This window comes from Macaca thibetana, chromosome 10, assembly GCF_024542745.1.
Source record: "Macaca thibetana thibetana isolate TM-01 chromosome 10, ASM2454274v1, whole genome shotgun sequence".
NCBI classification, from domain to species: Eukaryota; Metazoa; Chordata; class Mammalia; order Primates; family Cercopithecidae; genus Macaca; species Macaca thibetana.
This window is the reverse complement of record NC_065587.1, coordinates 85,107,164-85,129,910: the sequence shown is the minus strand read 5'-3', so window position 1 is coordinate 85,129,910 and position 22,747 is coordinate 85,107,164. Positions and strand designations below refer to the sequence as shown.

The 22,747-nt window shown below is 42.2% G+C and overlaps 3 protein-coding genes across 8 annotated transcripts in view; 2 read left to right on the top strand and 1 right to left on the bottom strand.

Annotated features, from left to right (window-relative positions):
- LOC126929186 (eukaryotic initiation factor 4A-I-like) overlaps nucleotides 1–22,747 on the top strand; it is a 515,423-nt gene that overhangs the window by 281,475 nt on the left and 211,201 nt on the right. The gene's annotated exons all lie outside the window — the stretch shown is intronic.
- KIF16B (kinesin family member 16B) overlaps nucleotides 1–22,747 on the top strand; it is a 315,708-nt gene that overhangs the window by 168,969 nt on the left and 123,992 nt on the right. For all 6 annotated transcript variants that reach the window (XM_050745331.1, XM_050745330.1, XM_050745327.1 and 3 more), the window contains 2 exons: nucleotides 10,754–10,836; nucleotides 12,652–12,740. In XM_050745331.1, coding sequence (XP_050601288.1) covers nucleotides 10,754–10,836; nucleotides 12,652–12,740 — 172 coding nt within the window. The remainder of the gene's footprint in view (nucleotides 1–10,753; nucleotides 10,837–12,651; nucleotides 12,741–22,747) is intronic.
- Nucleotides 1–22,747, bottom strand: part of DSTN (destrin, actin depolymerizing factor) — a 1,228,633-nt gene that overhangs the window by 1,193,371 nt on the left and 12,515 nt on the right. The gene's annotated exons all lie outside the window — the stretch shown is intronic.

Here is a 22,747-nt window from a genome sequence, read left to right as displayed (position 1 = left end):
TTAGATTGTGTCATAGATGTTTTGGATATTATGACATCCTGGGTCTTGTTTAAATCTTATGGGAAATTTTTATACTCTTTGTTTCAGCAGACAGTTTACCTAGTTGGATGCAGTCCGTAAGTTACAGTCAGCCTGTGTAGATCGTGTCTGCCATTCCACTGCTGCTTCAGTGTTCAGATCCTTCGCAGTGCTCCTCCAATAGCAGTGGGTGTGCTACCCATTGGCCAGGCTCGGGCCTGTGCAGTGGTCTGTCGCTTAGTTCAGTTCTCAAAGTCTTAGCCTGCTATTGAGGATCAGATCCACGTGTACACACGTAGGGGTGAGCCCAGGAGTTAATAAACAACGCTGTGAGGTTGCTTTCTTCCACATTTCCCTCTTCACCATCTCTCTTGCACTTACTGCTTCCCTCGGGTCTTCCCTTCCCTGGAAATCTTGAGCTTTATCTATTCTACTCTTTCATATACTTCCTGTGCCTGTCTGCATGTCCACAACCAAGAAGTGAGAGTACAGGGAAAGAAAAAAGCAACAGGGATCTGCCCACCCTCTTGGGGGACTACAACTCCTCTGATGGGAAAGAAAGATTCCCCTTCCTCATGGGTCCACTGTTGCTGCTAAGGGACTCTCTGCTCCTCCTCCAACCTGAACTAGGGGGCTTCTCCTGGAGTTCGCTCGTTTGCACTGATGTCCACTTTTGGCTTTCTTCCTACACCAAGCTGGGAAGCACTGCAGGCAAAAAATGGTAAATTCACGGTTAGTTCAGTGGTGCTTCCAGTCTCGGTTTTCCTCAATCCACCTGCTACTGTTTTTTTTTTTTTTTTGAGTTCCAGGGTACCTATGCAAGATGTGCACGTTTGTTACGTATGTAAACGTGTGCCGTGGTGGTTTGCTGCACGTATCAACCCATCGCCTAGGTATTAATGGCATGCATCAGCTATTTTTCCTGATGGTCTCCCCACCCTGCCCTCCCCCAACAGGCCCCAGTGTGTGGTGCTCCCCTCGCTGTGTCCATGTGTTCTCATTGTTCAGCTCCCACTTGTAAGTGAGAACTGTGGTGTTTGGTTTTCTGTTCCTGTGTTAGTTTTCTGGGAATAATGGCTGGGAGAACTGGGTAGCCATGTGCAGAAAATTGAAACTGGACCCCTTCCTTACACCTTATACAAAAATTAACTCAAGATCGATTAAAGACTTAAATGTAAAACCCAAACTATAAAACCCTTAGAAGAAAATGTAGACAATACCATTCAGGACATAGGCATGGGCAAAGATTTTATGAAGAAATTGCCAAAAGCAATTGCAACAAAAGCAAAAATTGACAAGTGGGATCTAATTAAACTAAAGAGCTTCTGCACAGCAAAAGAAAATATAATCAGAACAAACAACCTACAGAATGGGAGAAAATTTTTGTAATCTATTCATCTGACAAAGGTCCAATGTCCAGAATCTACAAGGAACTTAAGCAAATTTACAAGAAAAAAAAAAAAAAACATTAAAAAGTGAGCAAAGGAAATGAATAGACACTTCTCAAAAGAAGACATACATGTAGTCAAGAAACATATGAAGAAAAGCTTAACACCACTGATTATTAGAGAAGTGCCTCAGCTACTCTTTACTTTCCAAGGCCCTGAAATAACTATTGCATGCATTCTCTTCAGGCTATAGCTGAAGAGATTTATTTATTGGGAGAAATACATTTATTGGGAGAAACAGGGTGGAGCATGCTTGTTTCAGCTTATGCAGAACCAAAACTCCTCCCAGGGGTTGGTTTAGACTGCTGAAAAGGGGGATGTACCCAAAGTTGAATTCTGAAGTGAAAGTATTTGTCTTATTGGCATATAATGAAAAAGTGACTTAGATGCTCTTCAGCCAAAGTGTGTAGTGAAGAAATGTCCAAGACTGGAACGGGGATGGAGGGAGGAGTAGGAGCAGTGAGACCAAGGCTACTGGGTCATGGGCAGGTCTGTAGGGCTCGTAGGTCCTAGATCAGTTGCATGAATGGGAGTCCGTGCTGGCCTCTCAGTAGATGGGAACGGGGGCTGAGAGGTGAAGATGATGCAGCTTTTGTTTAGCTTGAAGGGAGGCTGATAGACGAGCTGTAAGGAAAAGGGGTTGAAGGTAAAAGACTTTGGGAGCTGAGAGAAGGGAGGCGTTGTGCAAGAACTATTTTGGAAGTAACAGTAGGATATTGACACTTTGGAGTGTGTAGGAGCCTAGAAATAAATACTTGAGATGATTGCTAATAGTGAATAAGAAGTTGGTAACAAAGAATGTGGACTACTGGGCATGAATGGAAAGAAAGTTACTAATAGCTTGGCCAGTTGTGTAATGCTTTCCCTTTAGTACTTTGGAATTTATCATGTGACTATACACTGTCTTGAATTGCCCTCTAATCATTTCCTATGCTTTCTACATTTTCCCTCAGAAGGACAGACCTATTCCTTATACAGATGTTCCTTGAACTACAATGAGGCTGTGTCCTGATACATCCATTGTAAATTGAAAATATCCTAAGTTAAAGATGCATTTAATACACCTAACCTATTGAGCATCACAGCTTAGTCTAGCCTACCTTAAATGTGCTCAGAACACTGGGCAAAATCATCTAACGCAAAGCCTAGTTTATAATCAAGTGTTGAATATTTCACGTAATTTGTCGAATACTGTACTGAATGTGTATCACTTTTGCACCATCATAAAGTTGAAGAATTGTAAGTAGAACCATCTTAAGTTGGGAACTGTCTGTGCTCGTTTTGTTTCTCCCATGAAGTGTTAAGAAAAAGATCAGCTCCCACTTACCACCCCCTCTCCCTGCTCCCACACACACATCTACAAATTTCTTTGGGAATGGGACTGGAGTGTCCCGAAATTTTACAAAGCTTCAAACTCAGCTTGTGCACACAGTTGGGCAAATCATTCTTGATGGATAATTTGGCTGGAAACTTCAGTAGCAAAGATTGAAAATCAGTTTTCTTTCTTCTCCAGAGTCCCAGAATCTAAGTTTCCAATTTTCACTTTACTAAGAGTAAACAGAGGTTGAAGTGATTTATCTCAAGCAGGAAATTGTAAATCCATATTTGAATTGTAAACATTGAAAAGGAAGGGACAAGGTCAATGTAGCTTTTTGGTAAGGTATCATGTCATTTTTATTCTTCAGAACTACTAACTGATAATGTGATGGCATGCTTTGATACTGATTCCTGCTGCCTTTGTTGCAGAGTGCCTATCATTCATTGGCAAGCCAGCCATTAACACCAAGCCATATGTCCTGCTTGAATTTGTTTAGTATTTATATGAAATTTTCTTACCCACCACAGATACCATGTTAGATCTTCATCTTTTCCTATCTAACTTCCCAAAACCATTTTTGATATAGAGAAAAATTACTATAATTCTCATGTTTGAAATAATAAAATCTGTGTCACCAAGACCTTAGAACATATTACTTAATCTGTTCTTAAGTATTGGTATGTATTAGTGGAAATTAGATGTTCTCTTATCAGTTTCCACAAATGGTACCATCACCATAACTTATTTTAATATAGATAAATATTTTTAAGATATTGTAAATCGGAAGGAAAATGTCACACACAAGCAAGTTTCTTTTTGCTTGAATCAGGCAATGAAATAAGAACTTTACCTGCCCTACCTCACTTCAGCCTCTCACTGAATACCATCTCAGAAAATTATATGTTCCTGACAGAGTTTGTTTTCTCCCCCCTGTCACATATAAAATGATAACCTTTCTTTCCCTGAGCTTGCTTTCACAGTGCGTTGCATCCTTTGTGTGTGTGTGTTTGTGTGTTGGTTGGTGGAGGACGGGGGTATATTTTGGTTGGTGGGGGGCAGGGGGTGTTTCTAAAATAAAATGTAGAACTGGGAGTCCTGAAACAGAATTAAAAAGGGCCTCTCATTTTTATCGACACCGCAGCCTCTAAAGTGTGAACCACACACTTTTGGGAACACGGTTGTCTCATATGTTTGTAGTATTTGTAACCCAAAATGAAATAATTGGTACATCATTACCTCAAAAATATTCATATGAAAACACTAGGAGAAAAAATGAGTTGTTTTATTTGTGCAGTAGCAGAATTAGAAAATTTCATAAAACTTGAAGAGGGTAATTATTGGTGATATTAATGATTATTGTCCCTGCATTCCTTAGGAATCACTAGAAACGTTTACAGATTTACTTCTTTCAGCTTACTCGAAATCTTAAAATAGAGAGTCTCATGTGAAACCAGCAATGTCTTTGTCTACTGTTTCACAATGTCATGTCCCCTCCATCCCCTCTGAAGACTGCCTGGAATTTGTCTGTCTTTGGTTACTTAGCAAGCTCTGAATTAATCTCAAAGAAGTCATTATTTCAAGGAGGTTTAGAAATGCTTGCAAACTTACAAATTAAGTGCATCACATAAAGTCCATCTGCTGCTGTTAATCACACTGACCTCAGACCAAATGGTTGATAGTTGAAAGGAATTTAAGATCTGGAAGGCATCTTAGAAATTGTCCAGTTTGATGACTGGATGAGGAAACTGAATTCTGGAGAGATTAAGCACTGACTTGTCCTTAGCCACACCAAGATTTCTGGGCAGCACACACTCTTCAGGTTTCATCAAGAAACTTTACATTATCAGCCATTCTCATTCATTAGTTCTTTCATTCATTTATTCCTCTTTATTCCCTTCAGTTTGCTTATTGCATTTTAAGTATACATATGAGTTTTCTTTTCACAAAAAATAAAATATCCTGCAGGATCTATCTGATATGATTTGGCTGTGTCCCCACCCAAATTTCATCTGGAATTGTAGTTCTCATAATCCCCACATGTCATAGGAGGGACGTGGTGGGAGATAATTGAATCCTGGGGGTGGTTACCCCCATTCTGCTCTTCTCACGATAGTGAGTGAGTTCTCACAGGATCTGATGGTATTATAAGGGGCTTTCCCCATTTTTGCACAGCACTTCTTGCTGCCATGTAAAGAGGACATGTTTGCTTCCCCTTCCACCATGATTGTTAGGTTTTCTGAGGTCTCTTCAGCTATGCTGAACTGTGAATCAATTAAATCTCTTTACTTTATAAATTACCCAGTCTTGGGTATGTCTTTATTGGCAGCGTGAGAACGAACTAATACACTATCATCCCCTCTGGCTGCTACCAACTCTTTCTCTTCATTCATAGACTTCTTGAAAAAGTTGCCTGTGCTCAGTACATCTACGTTTCTGTACCTCTTCTGCATTCCTCAGTCTCTTCTTTCTGGCCTCGGTGTACTACCAAATCAGCTCCCACTAAGGCCACTTGTGACCTCTATGCCACCACACCAAATGGTGTTTTCTAGTCTTTTCATCTTAGTTGACCTCTGAGAAGCATTCTGCATTGTCAGCCCCTCTTTTCCTTGGCTTTGGAGGGTTTTTTCTCCCTCTCTCATGGTCTCTTCTCTGTTTCCTCTGTAAGTTTATTTTCTTCTACTTGGCCATTAGAAGTCAGCATTCCTTCAGGTGCCCAGTCTTAGGTCCTCTTGTCTTCTACCTCTGTATTCTGTCCTCAAGTTTCTTTCCTAATCCTGTAGTTTCATTTATTAGCAATGAGTCTCTTACACACACACACGCACACTTTGAACATTCCTCATCAGAAATCTGAAGTGTCCAAACGTTTTTGAGGGCCAACATGATGCCACAAGTAGAAAATTCCACACCTGACCTCATGTGATGGGTTTGCAGTCAAAACTTAGGTGCAACACACACACAGTTTGTTCAGTATTCACAAAGGAAAAGAGACCCCCCAGCCCCCTTCAGCTTCAGTGTATCTTTTCGGCACATGTCCAGATTCCCCATATGAGTATGCCCACAAAGGACAATAAAATGGCAGGTTTCAGGCCATACATGACAATAGCATGTTCCCCATGATACCCTGTGCAGGGCCAAGACCTGCATGCATTACTCACTGTGGCTTTTTTTTTTCTTATTCTCTGCTCTGTGCTGTAAAGTTAATGTTTGAACATGTCAGAAAGGTCTGCAGCTACCCCTGTAGATAAGAGTGATAAGAAACAGGAACAATTTATGTTGATCTGTAGCACAGAAAGTAAAGCTGTTAGAGAAACAGGATGGTGGTGTTAAGTGTGAAATGTCTTACAGAAGAGTATAGTGTTGAAATGGCCATCATATATGACCTGAAGAAACAGAAGGCTAAGTTCTATGCTCAAAGTAATAAATACACATAAATGGAAAATAGAAAAACATAGCATAAAGCTAAAAGTGAAGATCTCAATTGTGTATTAAAAGAGTGGATCATGTCAGTGTCACAGTGAATACTTGCCACTTAATGGGAAGTTGATCATGAAAACAAGCAAAACTCTATCACAATGAACTGAAAATTGAAGAAAACTGTGAATATTCAGCAGGCTGGTTGCCGACATTTAGGAACAGACACAGCTTTAAATTTTAAAGATTTGTGGTGATAGAGTATCTGCTTACTATGAGGCAGCAGAGAAATTTATTGACGAGTATGTCAAGGTCATCGCTGATGAAAATCTGACACCAGAACCAAGTCTGTAATGCTGATGAAACATCACCGTTTTGGCATTATTGCCCTAGAAAGACACGGACTACAGACAATGAGGCAGCCCCTACATGAAATAAGGGTGCCAAGGACAGAATAACTGTACTGAGATGTGCTAATGCAACAGGCATGCGTAAATGTAAAATTGCTGTGATAAGCAAAAGCTTGCATCCTCCCTGTTTTCAATTCACTGAGTGAATTTCCTACTTGTTCATTATGCTAACAAAAAGACATGGATCACCAGGTGATTGCTTCTCAGCAGCATATAAATTCAGAGTCAGGAACGATGGTGATGCTAAGCAGCTGCAGATTGTCCACGTGGGTGGCTGAGATAGTGGCACCTTTGCTTTCTGATTGTTCCCTGTACACTAACTTTGTTTCATTCACAGAATTATTTAAGATGTTGTATAAAGTTACTTTCAGGACTCTCTATAAGTATATATGAATCATAAATAAATTTCATGTTTAGACTTCGGTCCCATTTCCAAGATAACTCATTATATATATTCCAGTATTCTGAAATAAAAAAAATAATAATCAGAACTCCAAAACCCTTTTTGTCCCAAGCATTTTGGATAAAGAATAGTCAACCTGCATATGTATGTGTATGTAAAGGTCTCTCTCTCTCTCTATATATATATATATATATATGTATGTGTGTGTGTGTGTGTGTATGTTTGTATGTGTGTATATATATATGTAGGTAAGTGGGTAAGAAGGCAGATTGACATCCCAGACTTTTATTCTAGAGCTTCAAACCCATATTTTCATTTGCCAAATGTGTCTCTAATTCATTATGTCCAAAACCAAACTCATGATTTTTTCCCCATCCCATCTTGGTCCTTTTCCAGTGTTCTCAGTCTGTGCAGAAGACTCCCCATCCAACTAGCGATGCATTCCAGAACCCAGAAGCCATCTTCCTCACCCCCTTCTCCTCTTTGTATCTAGCCCATCATCAGATCATGTTGATTTTATCTCCTACATGTCTTCCAGTTTTGTTTTACTTCTCTGCTTTGGTACCCCTTTCCCCCAATCCTGAGTCATCATCACTTACCTGGACCACTGTAGTAGCCACCTGGCTTGCCTAGCCACATTTACTCTTGCCCTGTTTTGCCTTTCTTCAGTCACCATTGCAAGAATGATCTTTGGTGAAACTGAAATCTGATCATGTTATGCTGCTGTACAGAGCCCTTCAGTGTCTTCCTCTTACAACTAGATAAAACACAAGATCCTTTACATCCTGAACCATTTGAGTTGGTTCACTTTCTCCCTCCTTCTCAAGCCTTATGTTGGTGCAGTGCTCACCCTTGTTTCCTTTGCCAAGCCACATGGTTGTCTTCCAGTCACTCATTCTTGGTGGCCTCTTCCTCCTCATTATTATCATCAATCATGATCATGATCATTATTGCTTTTACACAAGACACTCTCCCCAGCTTGTTCTCAGAGCTTGTTTTAGACACCACCTCCCTTGAAGATATCCTTCTCTAGCTTCCCCTATAATAAACCCTTATCACTGTTGCTCTTTGAGCCCAGGACACAGTTCTCCTTCAGTTGCAGCTTTGCATTTATTTGTGGAATTATTTCATTATTTGATTATTTCTCTTTCTGACATTTTTTAAAGCTCTGTAAAGGCAAAGCGTACATCTAACTTGCTCAACTCTGTATCCCCCATGTTTATCATAGTGACTGGCATACAGTAAGTGTTCATTAAGTATTTGCTAAATGAATAAATAGTGGCATCATGTAAAAATGAAGCAAATTTTTAAATTCACCAGGTTTGTTGAGTACAGGTGCTTAGAAGAAGAAAGGGAAGGAAACCAGCCTTAATGGACCCCTTTTTACATGCCAGACAGTTGACTCAATCATTATCTAGATGGAAGCAGTGAGTTGTCATGGATAGTTTTGCTTTCTTTTATAACTCCTTAAAGGACTTTTTATGTGTATTTCATGCAAATAACCTGGGTGGCAAGATTATTTTCAATGATTTAATACAATTTGAAATATGTCTCTGCAATTCGATTCTATTTTTTCATTAACATATTTTAGCAATTTTCAACTTGCATGGCTAGGCATTTGATTAACAGAAAAAAAAAAGAAGAATTGGAGATGTAATTAACACCTGGAATGTGATTGCTTTATTAATCTCTAATGTAACTTTAACAGCATTAAATATACATATATCCTAGATGTGGCTGCTTAGCTTTTGGCTTTCTATGCGGCACACTGCTCTGAGTCCTAGTCGTAAAAGGCATGGGAAACACCGTTTTTAATCATGGTAATGGTGCCTTGCCATAACTGGAAAACATACAAATGCAATTTTACATCACAGGGATAAGCAAATTGTAGAGTGAATAATATCTGCTGCTGCCCTACTAGGGCTCCTAAAACTATCTTTTCCTCCTTGTTATAGTGACTTCGTTTCTGCTAAATAATGACAACCACTAAAACCAACCCATATCAGTTGCTCCCTATGGTTGTGATTTAAACCTGTTAGGTTTTAACCATATTGAATTTGAAACTCCCTTGAGCTGTCCAAAATGATACATCGAATAGGCAGGTGGATATGCTGGCCTGAGCTCCAGAATAGATACCTGGTATAATGATGTTTCCTGCAGGGCCCAGGTGAAGATATTACCCAAGCAAGAGGCTAGTGACTGTGGTCAACCAGAGGTCACCTGTGCAAAGGAGGCAACCCTCAGCAGCCCAGGGATTTTTGCCAAGTACAAACAAAGATCTACTGATAGCATATCTTAGGAATTTTGAAGGAATGCTAGAAAGGTGCCCAGACTTTTATGTGAACTCTCCAGACTTTTAACTCTTGCCAACTAAAGATTTTGTTTTTGAAACATGACAGGGAAGACTAAAAACACATCTATAGGCTGAAGTTTTTCCTCTGGCCACCAGTTTGTGACCTCTGGTCTAAACTCTCATCCTTGTTCTCCGGTCTTCACAGTCTATTTCACCTATCCAGTATCGATTCTGTTTCAAACATCCTGAACTTTGGATGGACATGACTCTCTCCTCTGTCCTGAACATAGCAGGCCATTCTCCTGTCTATGGCTTCGACTCTCCCTGCAGTTACCCCACATGGAACACTTCCTCTTGCCCTCTGGTTATCCAATGAGACCCAGCTTAGGTCCTTGGTGCAGAAGCCTGTCCCCAGCTACTCTGGGCTACACTCGTCGCTTAATCACACACTCAGCTAAGTGTGCTAGACACTTAAGCACTCACATGTCATTCTTCATGGTTGACTGTCAGTACATGTGTTTTATCTTCACTGATGCCCTGAGGCATTGTAGACTCTCATACATGGATGGAGCCGTACACATAGCCCCTCATACATGGATGGGAGTTCAGAAGAGACAGTGAACCTCTTCTGCAACATCGTTTCTCTTACATGCCTCTGGTGACAAGGAGCTCACAGCCCTGCAGGCACCCGTGCCTGCTTTAGACAGCTGTGACCCTCGAATGGGTTTGTTTGCTTCATCAAGCTGAAATTTGCCTCTTCCCATGCTTTTGTTTTCCTTGGGTATTTCCTTTGAATTCTTTTGCCCCTTGTACAGTTGTTTTCTCAATAAGAAAGACTCTCATCAATCAAAAGGACCCTTTCTTGTGTGTCTGATGTGGAATTTTAATAGGGTTTTGACAAGAAGCAGTGTTTTTATTTGGAAATAGATCTTAAATTTACACAAGTTCTTTCCCGTCAAATTCTGAGGGAGATTTTAGTGATAGTTATCTATACTATGCCAGTTCCATCATGTTTTCTTTTGAAAGCACTTTTCTTTTGAGATTTCTTTTATCAGCATCAATAAACATTCCTAAAGTTGTGACCATATGCTTTGCTTGATATTACCTCTCTTTGGAGAACTGGTTTATTTTTTCTTCCCGACAATCAAACGTCTAATTGTATGTCTGTTAAGTTTTAAATCTCATACTATGTTGTAATGCTTAAATTCATCACTTCTGCTGGATATTATGGATATGAGGATATTATGTGTGTTGTGACACTCAGCTGTAAAAATAAAGGTATTTGCAGATTTGAAATTGTCTTAAGTAAGCAGACTTTTGAGACTAAAACTTTCCCTTATTATTTTATATTACACTGGAAATTACATTTCAACCGTAGAATTCCATTTTATTATATTGGCAACTGACCACACTGTTTACTGTAAATTCATTACTGTTTTTGTATGTTCTCAGGTGCTGTGATTCTCTTGGGAAGAACCAATATGTTTCGCTTTAACCATCCAAAGGAAGCTGCCAAGCTCAGGGAGAAGAGGAAGGTGAGGGACACGGCGTCTCTAGGAGGGAACCACTGATCGGATGTGGGGATGAGTGGGTGGTGGTCTCTCTGGTCCCAACGTTTTGACTTTCTGGGGTGCAGAACCACTGGAAAAGTAGTTCTGTGATCTGGATTGATTCTAGGGAGATTGTTTCCCAGCAGATGATTGGCTGATGAAGTAAGAGAGCAAGCAAGTAAATTCTAGAGCAGACAAGGAGAAACTGCCCCTCCTAGATCCTTCTCTTCAGCCTTCCACCCTTCCCACCAAGAAATTGGGCATCATTTTGCATTAGGTGGAAAGTGACTTTCTCTAATCAGCATCTCTTAGGAATTAACCCAAAATTGGAATCACATTAATCCAAAATCAGCCACAGTAAACAGATTTTTCATTGAGGTGGGAAGCAAGAGCAGGGGTGGGTTTAGGACAACTGGGCAAGACTTTGGTTTGGTTGGAAGGGGATGTCTAAAGGGCAGTTTAAGTGCTGATGGGGAAGGGAGCTGAGGACCAGAGAAAGAAGCAAAGAAATCTGTTCAGAGACATCATGGCTGGTCCTTAGACTGAAGAAGATAATAAAGGCTACAGCTAACATTTCTATGAGCCAGAAATGGTGCTAGACTTGTGCATATATTCTGTCACTTTATCTGTGCAGCAGCCATTAATACCCCCATGCTGTCACCCCCCCGGTCAAGGTGAGAAACAGACCAAGAGCAACTCTCCCTAACTTGTTCCATAGCCAGCAAGTGGGGAGCCTTGGCTGCAGTACTGACTTGAATACCAGAAGCATTTGCCCTTGACCACTGGTTACCCAGCCTCTCATTTCTGTCTCCTTTATAAGGGATGCCCAAGGTTGCCAGTGCCCTAGATGGAAAATAACAAGAAAGCTGCAGACCTCACCCTTCTCCTGGGTGGCTTTTTCCAGCCAGTGGAGCCTCTTATCTGCTGCAGCCCAGGGTCTCCCTAGAGGGTCCTTTTTGGTACACAGGTTCAGAGGAACAGAGGGAAAAAACATGTTTGCCAGTAACTTCTCATGGAAGCAAAATAGGTCAAGCTCGCTCTTTTGGTCTCCCTTCACCTCTCCTGCCTTCATCTTTATCGCTCCCTAAGTGTGAGTGGATATCGCTGATTATAGGAGACTGCTGCCTGCCAGGTAATGGAGGATGACAAAGATATTGTAACCCCTTTCCTTGACTTTAACTGGCAAGATATTGTAACCCCTTTCCTTGACTTTAACTTCCACAGACCAACTGGGTTATGGAATTCCTGATGAATTTCCCCAGCCCTAGAAGGCCAAGGTCCTACTGTACTTAGCAGAAGGCTTGGGTTTGAAATGTATCAGGGTCTTTTTTTTTTTTTTTTTTAGACGAAGTCTTGCTCTGTCGCCCAGGCTGGAGTGCAGTGGCCGGATCTCGGCTCACTGCAAGCTTCGCCTCCTGGGTTTACGCCATTCTCCTGCCTCAGCCTCCCAAGTAGCTGGGACTACAGGCGCCCGCCACCTCACCCGGCTAGTTTTTTGTATTTTTTAGTAGAGACAGGGTTTCACCGTGTTAGCCAGGATGGTCTCAATCTCCTGACCTCATGATCCGCCCGTCTCGGCCTCCCAAAGTGCTGGGATTACAGGCTTGAGCCACTGCGCCTGGCCGTATCAGGGTCTTGTTGCCCTGATCTGCTTTCCTCAGATAGATCAGTTAATTGTGGTGTGTGTTAAGTAGGAGCATGTGTACCTCATTGTCTCTCACATGTTGGAAGCAATGAGTCCAGAGCAGTGACCTTTTCTTCTCTGCTAAGGTAACCACTCTGCCCTGTGTCTGCCCTTAGAGTGGCCTTCTGTCCTCCTTCAGCTTGTCCATGACCGACCTCTCGAAGTCCCGTGAGAACCTGTCTGCAGTCATGTTGTATAACCCCGGGTGAGTGAACAGCAGCATCTCCTTCCCTGTGATGATCACTTTTGCATTTATTGTGCCAACTCCATTATAGTCACAAGATTAAAATAAAACTTCTGCAACGGCGCCTCCTTATCAAATCAGCCGCCGTCATTTTCCGAGTTCCTTTCCAGCCCTTACTATATATGTGCATAATTTTACTTAGTTATAATCACAACATAAACAGTTTGCGTTTTCTGATTTTTCGCTTAACAGCATAATAAGCATTAGTAAGGGTTGTTACAAGCTTCATTATCATTTTCATAACTGTCTAATATTTTAGAGTTGGCACTTTGATTACTCAGTGCATGATCCCTTTGGCTTACGCACTTTTATCTTATTTTATAAATTATTTGTAATAACAGAGGCCGCCTGATTCTTAGGCCATCCAGTAGAGCAGGAAATTATCTTTACTACTTCAAACACTAGGGGACTACTCAGAGCACAAATGAGAATGTTTTAAATGGACTTAGTGGCTGGGTGACCTTGGACAGTCAGCTTAACTCACGTCCTTAGTAACTTCATCAATAAAATGACAGTGATAACGAAAATGCCTAAAAACAGGGAACTTTGAGGGCCCTTTTTGGTTGTGTGAGGTTCCATAGTTTTATCTTTCCTACCAGGATAATCTCATGTAAAATAATGGAGGTAAATCAAATGACTGAATAAGTGAGCGAAAAGTAACAAGAACAACATTGTCTAGAACTGTCATTTATTTAGTAGTTACTGTATGCCAGGCACTATGCTAAGAACCTTGATCTTTTAATTCTTTTTTAATTCTCACAAACCTATTTCCATTTTACATGTGGGGAAATGTTTATACATTTGCTCTCCATCAGTTTCACAGTCAGAGCTGAGGCATGCATCCAGGTCTATCTGATTCCATCACCCGTGCTTTGACTCTGCTACCTCCTGCCTTACTGCAGTTAGGAGACTGGTTCCATTTTCCATTACTCCCTCACTCTCAACCCTGAGATTTCTCGCAAACATCGAGCCATGTGCTGAAAGCCATTCACTCCTTCAGCCCAAGCCAGTGTTCTGGTTTGTGGAAAGCAGACACCTGCAAGTAATTTCTTCAGTGTCATAGGAGGGATCTTCGATCACATTTCTGGATTCCTTATTTTATGGGCCAGCAAGCTGAAGCCCAAATCCAACACCTGCCTGAACTTAAGAAAAAAGCCAGGTAGTACATCCCTGTGGCTGTGGACTCCTGGGCGCCCCCCTCTTTCCAGGATTTCTGGAAGCACCAGCAGTTGACTCCCTTGTGTCAGCCTTTGTCTTTCCCATTTGATCTTTCCATTTTGTTACATGGTCATTGAGCAAAGTTGTGCTCATTAAATAATTCTGTCCTGAAATCAGCCATGTCAGTCAGACGTCTGAAACGGGAGAACACTCTCAGAGCAACTAAATGATAAGTACTTCGGAAGGCACGTTTTGTTGTAGGTCTTTAACAGCAGTTTTAGCAGTTGCCTTTTATTGTGACTGAGATGGAATTGCTCATGTTTAAGTTTAATATAATACACAGATCTTTAGTGTTAATTTCAGCTTAAATGGTGTGATCTTGTCTCTTAGATATTGTTTGTCTAGTTAAATTGTCCTATGATATGAAGAATGCTGGCTTGGATGTGTCTCCTGGCCCAGGACCCAGTTAGTTAATCCTGGAATCCAGATACAACCGTTATTATCCTCTACAGTGGTGGTGCCTTTTAATCTGAAACCATTTGCTAATGTAATATGGCTATTGAATGTCTTTGGAAACCAAAACGTGATCTTCAGTCAGCCTTTCCTTTGCCACAGGCCCCTCTTTGCCTTACATGTACACATGGGATGGAAGTCTTTCTTTTTTCTTCCTAAAACTTGGGAGAAAGTGTAGCTCTCTTAAAAGTAATGTCATTTTTTGTTTTTAGATTTAAGTTCAAATAGTTTTTTTCAGTGTTTACAAAATGCAGGTCAAAGTGTACCAGTTTTCATCCTCAAAACTCCTCAATGACTTTCCATGGTCTAAAAAATAAAGTTCCAGCCTGTACCATGTCACTTGGGCTGTCCACTGTCTATGCTCGTCTCCGGGCCTCTCTCCAGGTGTTCTGAGCTCCAGCTTCCCACTGTTGTTTTTATTGGTCAGTTACATGTGGACAAGCTTGTGCTTCTGGGGCTTTTCCTTTGCTAGCTCCAGAGACTAGGATACATTTTTGCCTGGCTACCTACTCATCCTCCAGGGCATAGTACAGACTATCTCTGCTGTGGAAGCGATTCCTGACTTTTCTTCCCCGCAACCAAAAATCAGTGTCCCCTCTTCACTGTACATTACTCCATTTCTTTCCTCCTTATTTTGTCTTCTTTGTAACATACACTCATCTATCAACAAATCCTCTCTGAATGCCTTGTATGAACCAGTCAGGGTTCTAGGACAGGGCCACCATTGCCAGTAATCCCGAGAAGGTCAGCTTGCATGCTTGTTGGAGGAGAGATACAATCAACAGATAATTTAAAAATAAATCCAGAAAGTGAAAATGAAATCAAATGTCTTAGGACACTGTTTGATCAGGTGTGGCTGCCTGAAGAAGGGATGTTTGGTCTGAGACTCACATGGAGAGAAAACGACACTCATAAAACAGAAAGGGGGAGAATGGAAAGCATTGAGACAGAAAGAGAAAGCAAGTGTGATGGCTTCAAAATGAGAAGTGAAGAGAGGGCCAGAGTAGATGGAATATAGTAAGCAAGAAGAGTGGTACAAGTGAGGGTGGGGAGGTCAAGGGCCAGCTAATGTAGGGCCATGCAGGCAATTGGAAGGCGTTTGACTGTTTTTTTTTTTTTTTTTTTTTTTTTTTTTTTGAGACGGAGTCTCACGCTGTTGCCCAGGCTGGAGTGCAGTGGCGCGATCTCGGCTCACTGCAAGCTCCGCCTCCCGGGTTCCCGCCATTCTCCTGCCTCAGCCTCCTGAGTAGCTGGGACTACAGGCGCCCGCCACCGCGCCCGGCTAATTTTTTGTATTTTTAGTAGAGACGGGGTTTCACTGTGGTCTCGATCTCCTGACCTTGTGATCCGCCCGCCTCGGCCTCCCAAAGTGCTGGGATTACAGGCTTGAGCCACCGCGCCCGGCCAGCGTTTGACTGTTTTTTAAGAGAGCTGGCAAACCACTAGAATGATTTAAGCAAGGGAGTAACCTGAAGATGTACTTAATACAAATATTAGGATGTACGCCATTTGGAGAATGTGGCATAGAAGCAGGAGACCATTTAGAAAAAGCTATTTCCTTGGTCCAAGTGAAAGGTAATCGTGGCTTGGATCTGCACTTTAGCCGTAGAGGTGGAGCAACGTGGAATCAAGGAATTAAGAGTGACTCCCAGGATTCAGGCTTCAACAGCTGCTACAGGTGGCACACTCTTCCCTGAGATGGGGGAGCCAGGGAGGGCAGGCCTAGGCTAGCAGTCGAGTAAGAATTCTGCTTATGTATATTTCCTGTTAGGATGGAAGCTTTTTAAGGTCAGGGGCCTTGTGTTACTCTTTTCTGTATAAGATGTCATTCACATAACATGCTTAATAAAAATTGTGTAAACAGATTAAGAATAAAATTTTAGTAAGTCACATGAGTCCCTTTGGGAAAGGCTTTTAAAATTTCTTTGGGCATGGATGTTCCAAATACTGGAACGAGACATATTATGCAGAGGAATGTGGTTTTGTGGCTAATCTGTCTGCCTAATCCCAGGGGATACTGCAGTTACTTGAATAATCTCAAAATCATGTTCAGGATCTTTAAGCCATAGGTGGGGAGAAGGCCTCGTCTTGAAATGAAGAACTAGGCCAAGGCAGTCAGAAAATTCAGGAGAAGCAATCTGTTTTGGACAGAATTACAGTTGGTTCTGGATGCATCTGACGCTGCCATTATGCAGCCTGTTCACCTGACTTCAAGTGCACATGCTACCCCTTGCATTACTCATTGACACAAATGCAAATAAAAGTTACTTAATACTTCATCATTCTTTCTTTCTCTCTGGTTCCCAGACCCCTTCAACTTGCCACCTGCTGTAGAAAGTAATTGCGCATGAATTTTAGGTGCCTGAGGGGTGGGTTTCTAGGGCCCAGTCTTCAGTTAACATTCTTCTCCGTGGTAATGACTTTTAAGTGTACAGTTCAGTAGTGTGAAGTACGTTGACATTACTGTGCAACCAGTTTCATCTTGCAAAACTAAAACTCTGTACTCATTAAATATAACTTCCATTCCCTCCTTCCCCCAAACTCCTGACAATCAGCGCTCAACTTTTGTCTCCATGAATTTAACCACTTTAGGTACCTCATGTGAGTAGACTCTTACAGTGTGTGTCCTCTTCTCACTGGCATATTTCACTTAGCATAATGTCTTTAGTTAAGGTTCATCCACAATAGAGCATGTGTCAGAATTTCCTTTCTTTTTATGACCAAATAGTATTCCATTGTATGGATAATACCACATTTTGTTTATCCATTCATCTGTTGATGGACTCTTTGATTGTTTTCACCTTTTGGCTATTGTGAATAATGCTGCTATGAACATAGGTGTCCAACTGTCTGTCTGAGTCCTTGTTTTCAACTCTTGTGAGTGCACACCCAGAAGTGGAACTGCTGGATCATATGGTAGCCCTATTTTTAATTTTCAAGGAACGGCTATGCTGTTTTCTACAACAGCTGCACCATTTTGCATTCCCACCAACAGGGCCCAAGGGTTCCAGTTTCTCCATATCCTCACCAGCATTTGTGATTTTCTGTTTTTATAGTACACATCAAAATGTGTGTGAGGCAGTATCTTATTGTATTCTTTTCATCTTTATTTTCTTCTGTTTTCTCAAGTGTCCCACGTTGAAAATGGTATCTAAAAATATAGAAAGAAAATCTCAAAATGTAGTTCCCCCAGTAAGTATAGTAAATAAATGATTAACGTAAATCTATCCTGGATGGATTTCCTGATGATTACATGACCTCTCTCATGTTCTGCCAAGTTCAGTTCAACTAGCTCATTTGCATGTTTCTCAAAACCCAGTCAGTCCAAGGAGTGCCTGTAACTAGGAAGAAGCATGATCATTCATCCTTGTATTGAAAGGCATTGCTCTGACTTCTCAGGAACTGGCTGGGCAGCACAAGTCCTGGAGAAGCTCACAAGGATCCTAGAGGTGAGGGCCTGAACTGAGGCAGCAGTGGGAGGAACCTAGAAGGGTGAGCTGCAGAGATAGTCAGGGCAGGAAGTCCTGAGGTTTGGATGATGAATTGGATATGGGATATAATGAAGGAAAAGATGTTGACTTGCAGTTTCTGGCTTCAGTAACTGGTTGGGTGCTACATGCCACTCAGCTGAAACAGAAATATGGCAGGAGGAGGAGTAGGTTGTCAAGAGGAAGGAGGATAATGAGTACAACCTTGAAAAACTAGGCCCTGGGCCTTGAACTTTCTCCTGTAAGTGACTGTGACTCCGTCAGCGATCAGACACCCCATGGAAAAAGCTCGGGTTTGTGTGGCCTGTCAAAGGCGGTATTTCTCCACTTGGAGGATGAAGGCAGATCCCCGTGTTGAATAAAATAGATGTTCACAGCCCTGCCATTTTACCTCATTCATTCAGTGGTGCTTGAGGGCCCATCATTTGTCCAGCCCTGTGCTGGGGCTTGAGTGATTGAGACAGACCGAGGCTCAGTCATCTCGGAGCGTGATTTAGTGAACAGGGAAGACACTTGTAAAGCCTGTCAGAAATCAGGATGGTGGTAGTATTATCTTTGCACATGCCAGACTTGGATGAGTTTGAAGGTCTTTAAATTAGGGAAAGCTGCACATGTCACCCCAGACCCATGCTCCCAATGCATCGCATCTCATTTTAAGTCACCTCCTAGGGCACCTACGTAGTCACCAAGCCCTGTGAGCAGTCTCGTAGCTTCAGCAGGTGACTAAGCCCTGCCGAGAAGTATGGAGTCTGGAGACCCTTAACCCCATATTTGCCTTATCACCTCTCCAGGACAAGTTTTAACAGGAGTCAAAAGCATTGATGGCACCTCCTACTCAAACAGACTTGTTTGAGAGCTTTCTTCTGCTCTTTATTACTTTCCGCCCTCTTAGGCCAAACTAGCTGCTGACCCTCTTAATTGTTGTGTAATACAAAGCAGGTGCTTATTAAATGTTTGCTTCCCTGCCCGCCCCAACATGCACAAACACACGCGCCTCCTGGCCTCCTCCTTCTCTGTGCTAAGCCCTCATGCTGGCTTCTGCCTAACAATGCTGGGCCTCCCCTCCCTTGCCCAGGTCCCTCTGCAGCCACCTGCTTTCCTGTAGGTTGAGTCATCACCCACTCTATCCCTTGGGAATTTTTTTCCTTCCCTAATTGGCTCCACGTCGGTACGTTGTCTTCCTAGCACTCTTCCTCTTGTTGCCCCCACCTTCAGCAAGTATATAGGGATCATTCCCTCTAGGAAATCTTGTTGCCCATCACTACCAAAGAACATGTAGGACAGATTTTTTTTTTTTTCCTTAAATGGACAATGGGGTCAATACATGAGGAGCAGCAAATGTTGCAGAGCTCTGATTGGCATGGTTCCCACTGTGATTCCTGACTTTCTCTATCTGATGGCACAGGGAAGACTTTTGGGCCTGCCCCTGGAGTCCTGTCCCTGCCGTGAACCTGAGGAAGGAGCTCACCACACCTCCTTAGCCCTTCCTGGTCACCCCCTCCTCCTCTTCTCAGCATCCGGCCTGGCCCCTCAGTACCTACCAGGTGGTGACTTCCAAGCATCAACCTGATCATCTCTGACTTTGTTCTCCAATGTTATTTTCAGTCACTTTCCACCCCGAACTTTATCCTGTGATTTACGTGGGTCACACCTCTCTGCAGGCCTCTGCATCTGTAACACTGTCTGTGACTCCTTCCCCTTCTTCTTCCCTTGGCCAGTCATCTTCCTCTTTTAAGCTGAGCATAGAGTCATATCCTCAGGAAGCTTTCTGTGCATTTCCAGTTGGAGCTAAGTGCTTCCTGTGTATCCTCTCGCAGGCATTTTGTGCATTCGTGTGTCTTAGCTCTTTCCAAATTCGTTCATTTGATGTTTGTGTATTTAATTGATTTAGGCTTCTTGAGGGCAGGCACTGTGCCTCATTTATCTTGGAATCTCCAGAAGACCCCACAGAGTGGGCACCTCACAAATGTTCATTGAGCTTGTAGGTTTTGGCCAGCAGATGTGCTCTCAGCACAAAGGATGTGTCTGCCCTCTCACAGGTTTGCCCAGGTCTTTTGTTCGTGGTCCCTGTGCAGTTTCCTATCTCCACATTACTTGGCCCCTATCTTTGTGAGTCTCTCACCCACACAGATGTGTTTCTACACATTTGGTGGCGTTACAATGACCATACCTCTTGGTTTCTTTGGTATTGTGTAGACCTGAGTGTGTTCTTTGCAATTGACTGAAAAATTGCTGCGTGGTACTCAGTTTTTCCCAGAACAGAGCTCTCCAAAAGAATGACTGGTTTGCAAATTATTGTATCCAGTAAGCGCCAAGTTATCTTCAGAGCAGTGTGAATTTTGTCTTTGTTCAGCAGGCCATCTACTAATTTTCCAAACAGCCCATGTCTAAAAAAAAATACCCTATGCTCTGAATTATAGTAAGATTTGCAGTTTTAAAAGCAAAGTTCTTGTTCCCCAAGAACATTATATCAGCCTGACTGGGCACATAGAGTTGGAACATAGTTTGGGAAATTACTGCTGGCCCACACCTCAAGCTCCCTGGAAGCCGTGATTTGTACGCACACATGCGTGATACTTGGTGCCAGAGACTTTTTGGATTAGGCAGAGAAGCCTGGTGACTTCCTTTGGGAGTTAGCTCCACGTTGGAGAGGTGCCCAGCCAGGGTCTTTGCCAGGAGATAATTTTCCTGCAGGGGAAACATTCCTCCTCAGCTGGTGCAGCGTCTTTCAGAAGAAACCAAGCCGACTGCTCGGGCCTCCTCTGCCTTGCTTTGAGACTGCAAACAGGCGGCTCATTTGGCAAGCTGCAGAAGCTTTCACAGCTTCTTCAAAGTGCTCAAAGCAAAATTAGATAACTTCCAAGCTCATTTCAGTCTTGAAAATAAAAGAATTTTTCACTGGCGCATTAGCCTCCTCTGAGCACTAACCAGTGGTGAGCCCATTTAAATGGATGTATTTGAATAATTAAATTCTAAAGAGGAGAAACACCTAGCTTTCAAACCCAGTTAAACTAAAAAATATCAAAAATCAGATCAAACCTGTATCTGGTGAGCCATTGGAGGAGCATCATCCAAGGAGTGCAGCAGCCTGAGGGGGTTTGGTTAGCATCAGGGCCAGTGCAGACCCCGCAGCCACGGAAGACCCCTAACTCAGAGGATGGTCTGAAGTTACCGATGATGGGGGAAGAAGGTGGATGAGTAATACTTAAATGTATTTTTTACTTTAATGTGTTCATTATGGGAAATTGAGAAATCACAAGCAAAAAAAAGTGACTGCAGTTAACATGTTACTGTACCTTCCAGCCTAGACCCCTGTTTCTTCCATTGTCCATCTTTGTCTCTGCCTCTCCTTGTGTAGATGTACACACACATTTATGTATGTGCACACATTTATATATATACATTTATATTTTATATCTTGTGCCAAGATGGATTAATGTTGGACTTGCAAGTTTTTTGCACTTATTGTTTTTTTCTTTCATAAATTCTTTCACATTATTTTAATGTCCATATGATATTCCATTGTATGACTATTCCCTACCTCAGCGCTCTCCAGCCTTTTTGGCCCCGTGGACCAAGTTTCGTGGAAGATGGTTTTTCCAGGGACAGGGACAGAGGAGGGGGATGGATGGTTTCGGGATCAAACCCTTCCACCTCAGATAATTAGGTGAGTCTCGTAAGGAGCACACAACCTAGATCGCTCGTGTGCACAGTTCATGATAGGGTTCGCGCTCCTGTGCAAATCGAATGCTGGTACCAGTCCGCAGCCTGGGGATTGGGGACCCCTTCCATACCTTATTTAACTTCTATTGGTAGGCATTTTGTTATCTCATTTTTAACTATCACAAGTTATTGGGCTGAAGAGCTTTGTAGCTAAATCTTTGCATTTTGCCATGATTAATTCCTCAGCGGGGAGGAAGTAGTAGTAGAATGGCCAGGCCAGAGTGCATATAGTTTTAAGGCTCTCGCTGCATATTCACAAATTATTCTACAGAATGTTTATATATATATTACCACCATTCCCACTGATAGATGAGACTATCCTTTTTATTTTGTTTTTCAAGCTGAAAATGGGCCTTCTTAAATGTGTCAATATAATTACGCCCTCCTAGACACAGTTCTAGGCTGTATTCACAGGCCCTAGAGTCTAGGGAATCTGGCAAACAGTGGCTATCTCTAAAAGCAAGCCCTGGGCATCCTGGTCATCAAGAAAGACTCACCAAGCTCCTAATTCGTTCTGTGCTGAGTTACTTGCTATACTAGAATGCTCTATGAGATTAGCATCAGCCTTCCTGGTACTTTCAGATTAAGAATGGAAATGGATTTCTGGAATATAAAGCTGGAAAGAACTAGATTCCAAATGAAGAGTTCTGGGATTTGAATACAAAAAGCCAACGGCACCAAGGTGATAGTAAGGGCTTCTCCCCAGATGACAACAATTATATGAAAGGAAATAGTTTCATTTTCCTCCCTGTGTCCCACTCCTTCCCTATTTCTTTCGTATCTTCCTCCCTCCCTTCCTTCCTTCTTCACCTCCTTTCTGCCTTCACTAAACTGGGGGGATGAATACATCACATTAGGGAGAAAGTAAGAAGACACCAATAACAGGGGTATGCCCATTGTTGTACTGAGCCTTAGCTTTGCTGTCCACGACTGCACACTTCCAGAAAACAGACATAGAATCTAGTTTGTTGTTTACTCAGTGCACAGCAGCATACTTGGAACTTAGATGTCTAATAAACATGAACTAAGGGGAATGCACTTTTCCCCTTTGCTTTCTAACAATGTAGAAGGGGCTTCAGAAATAGA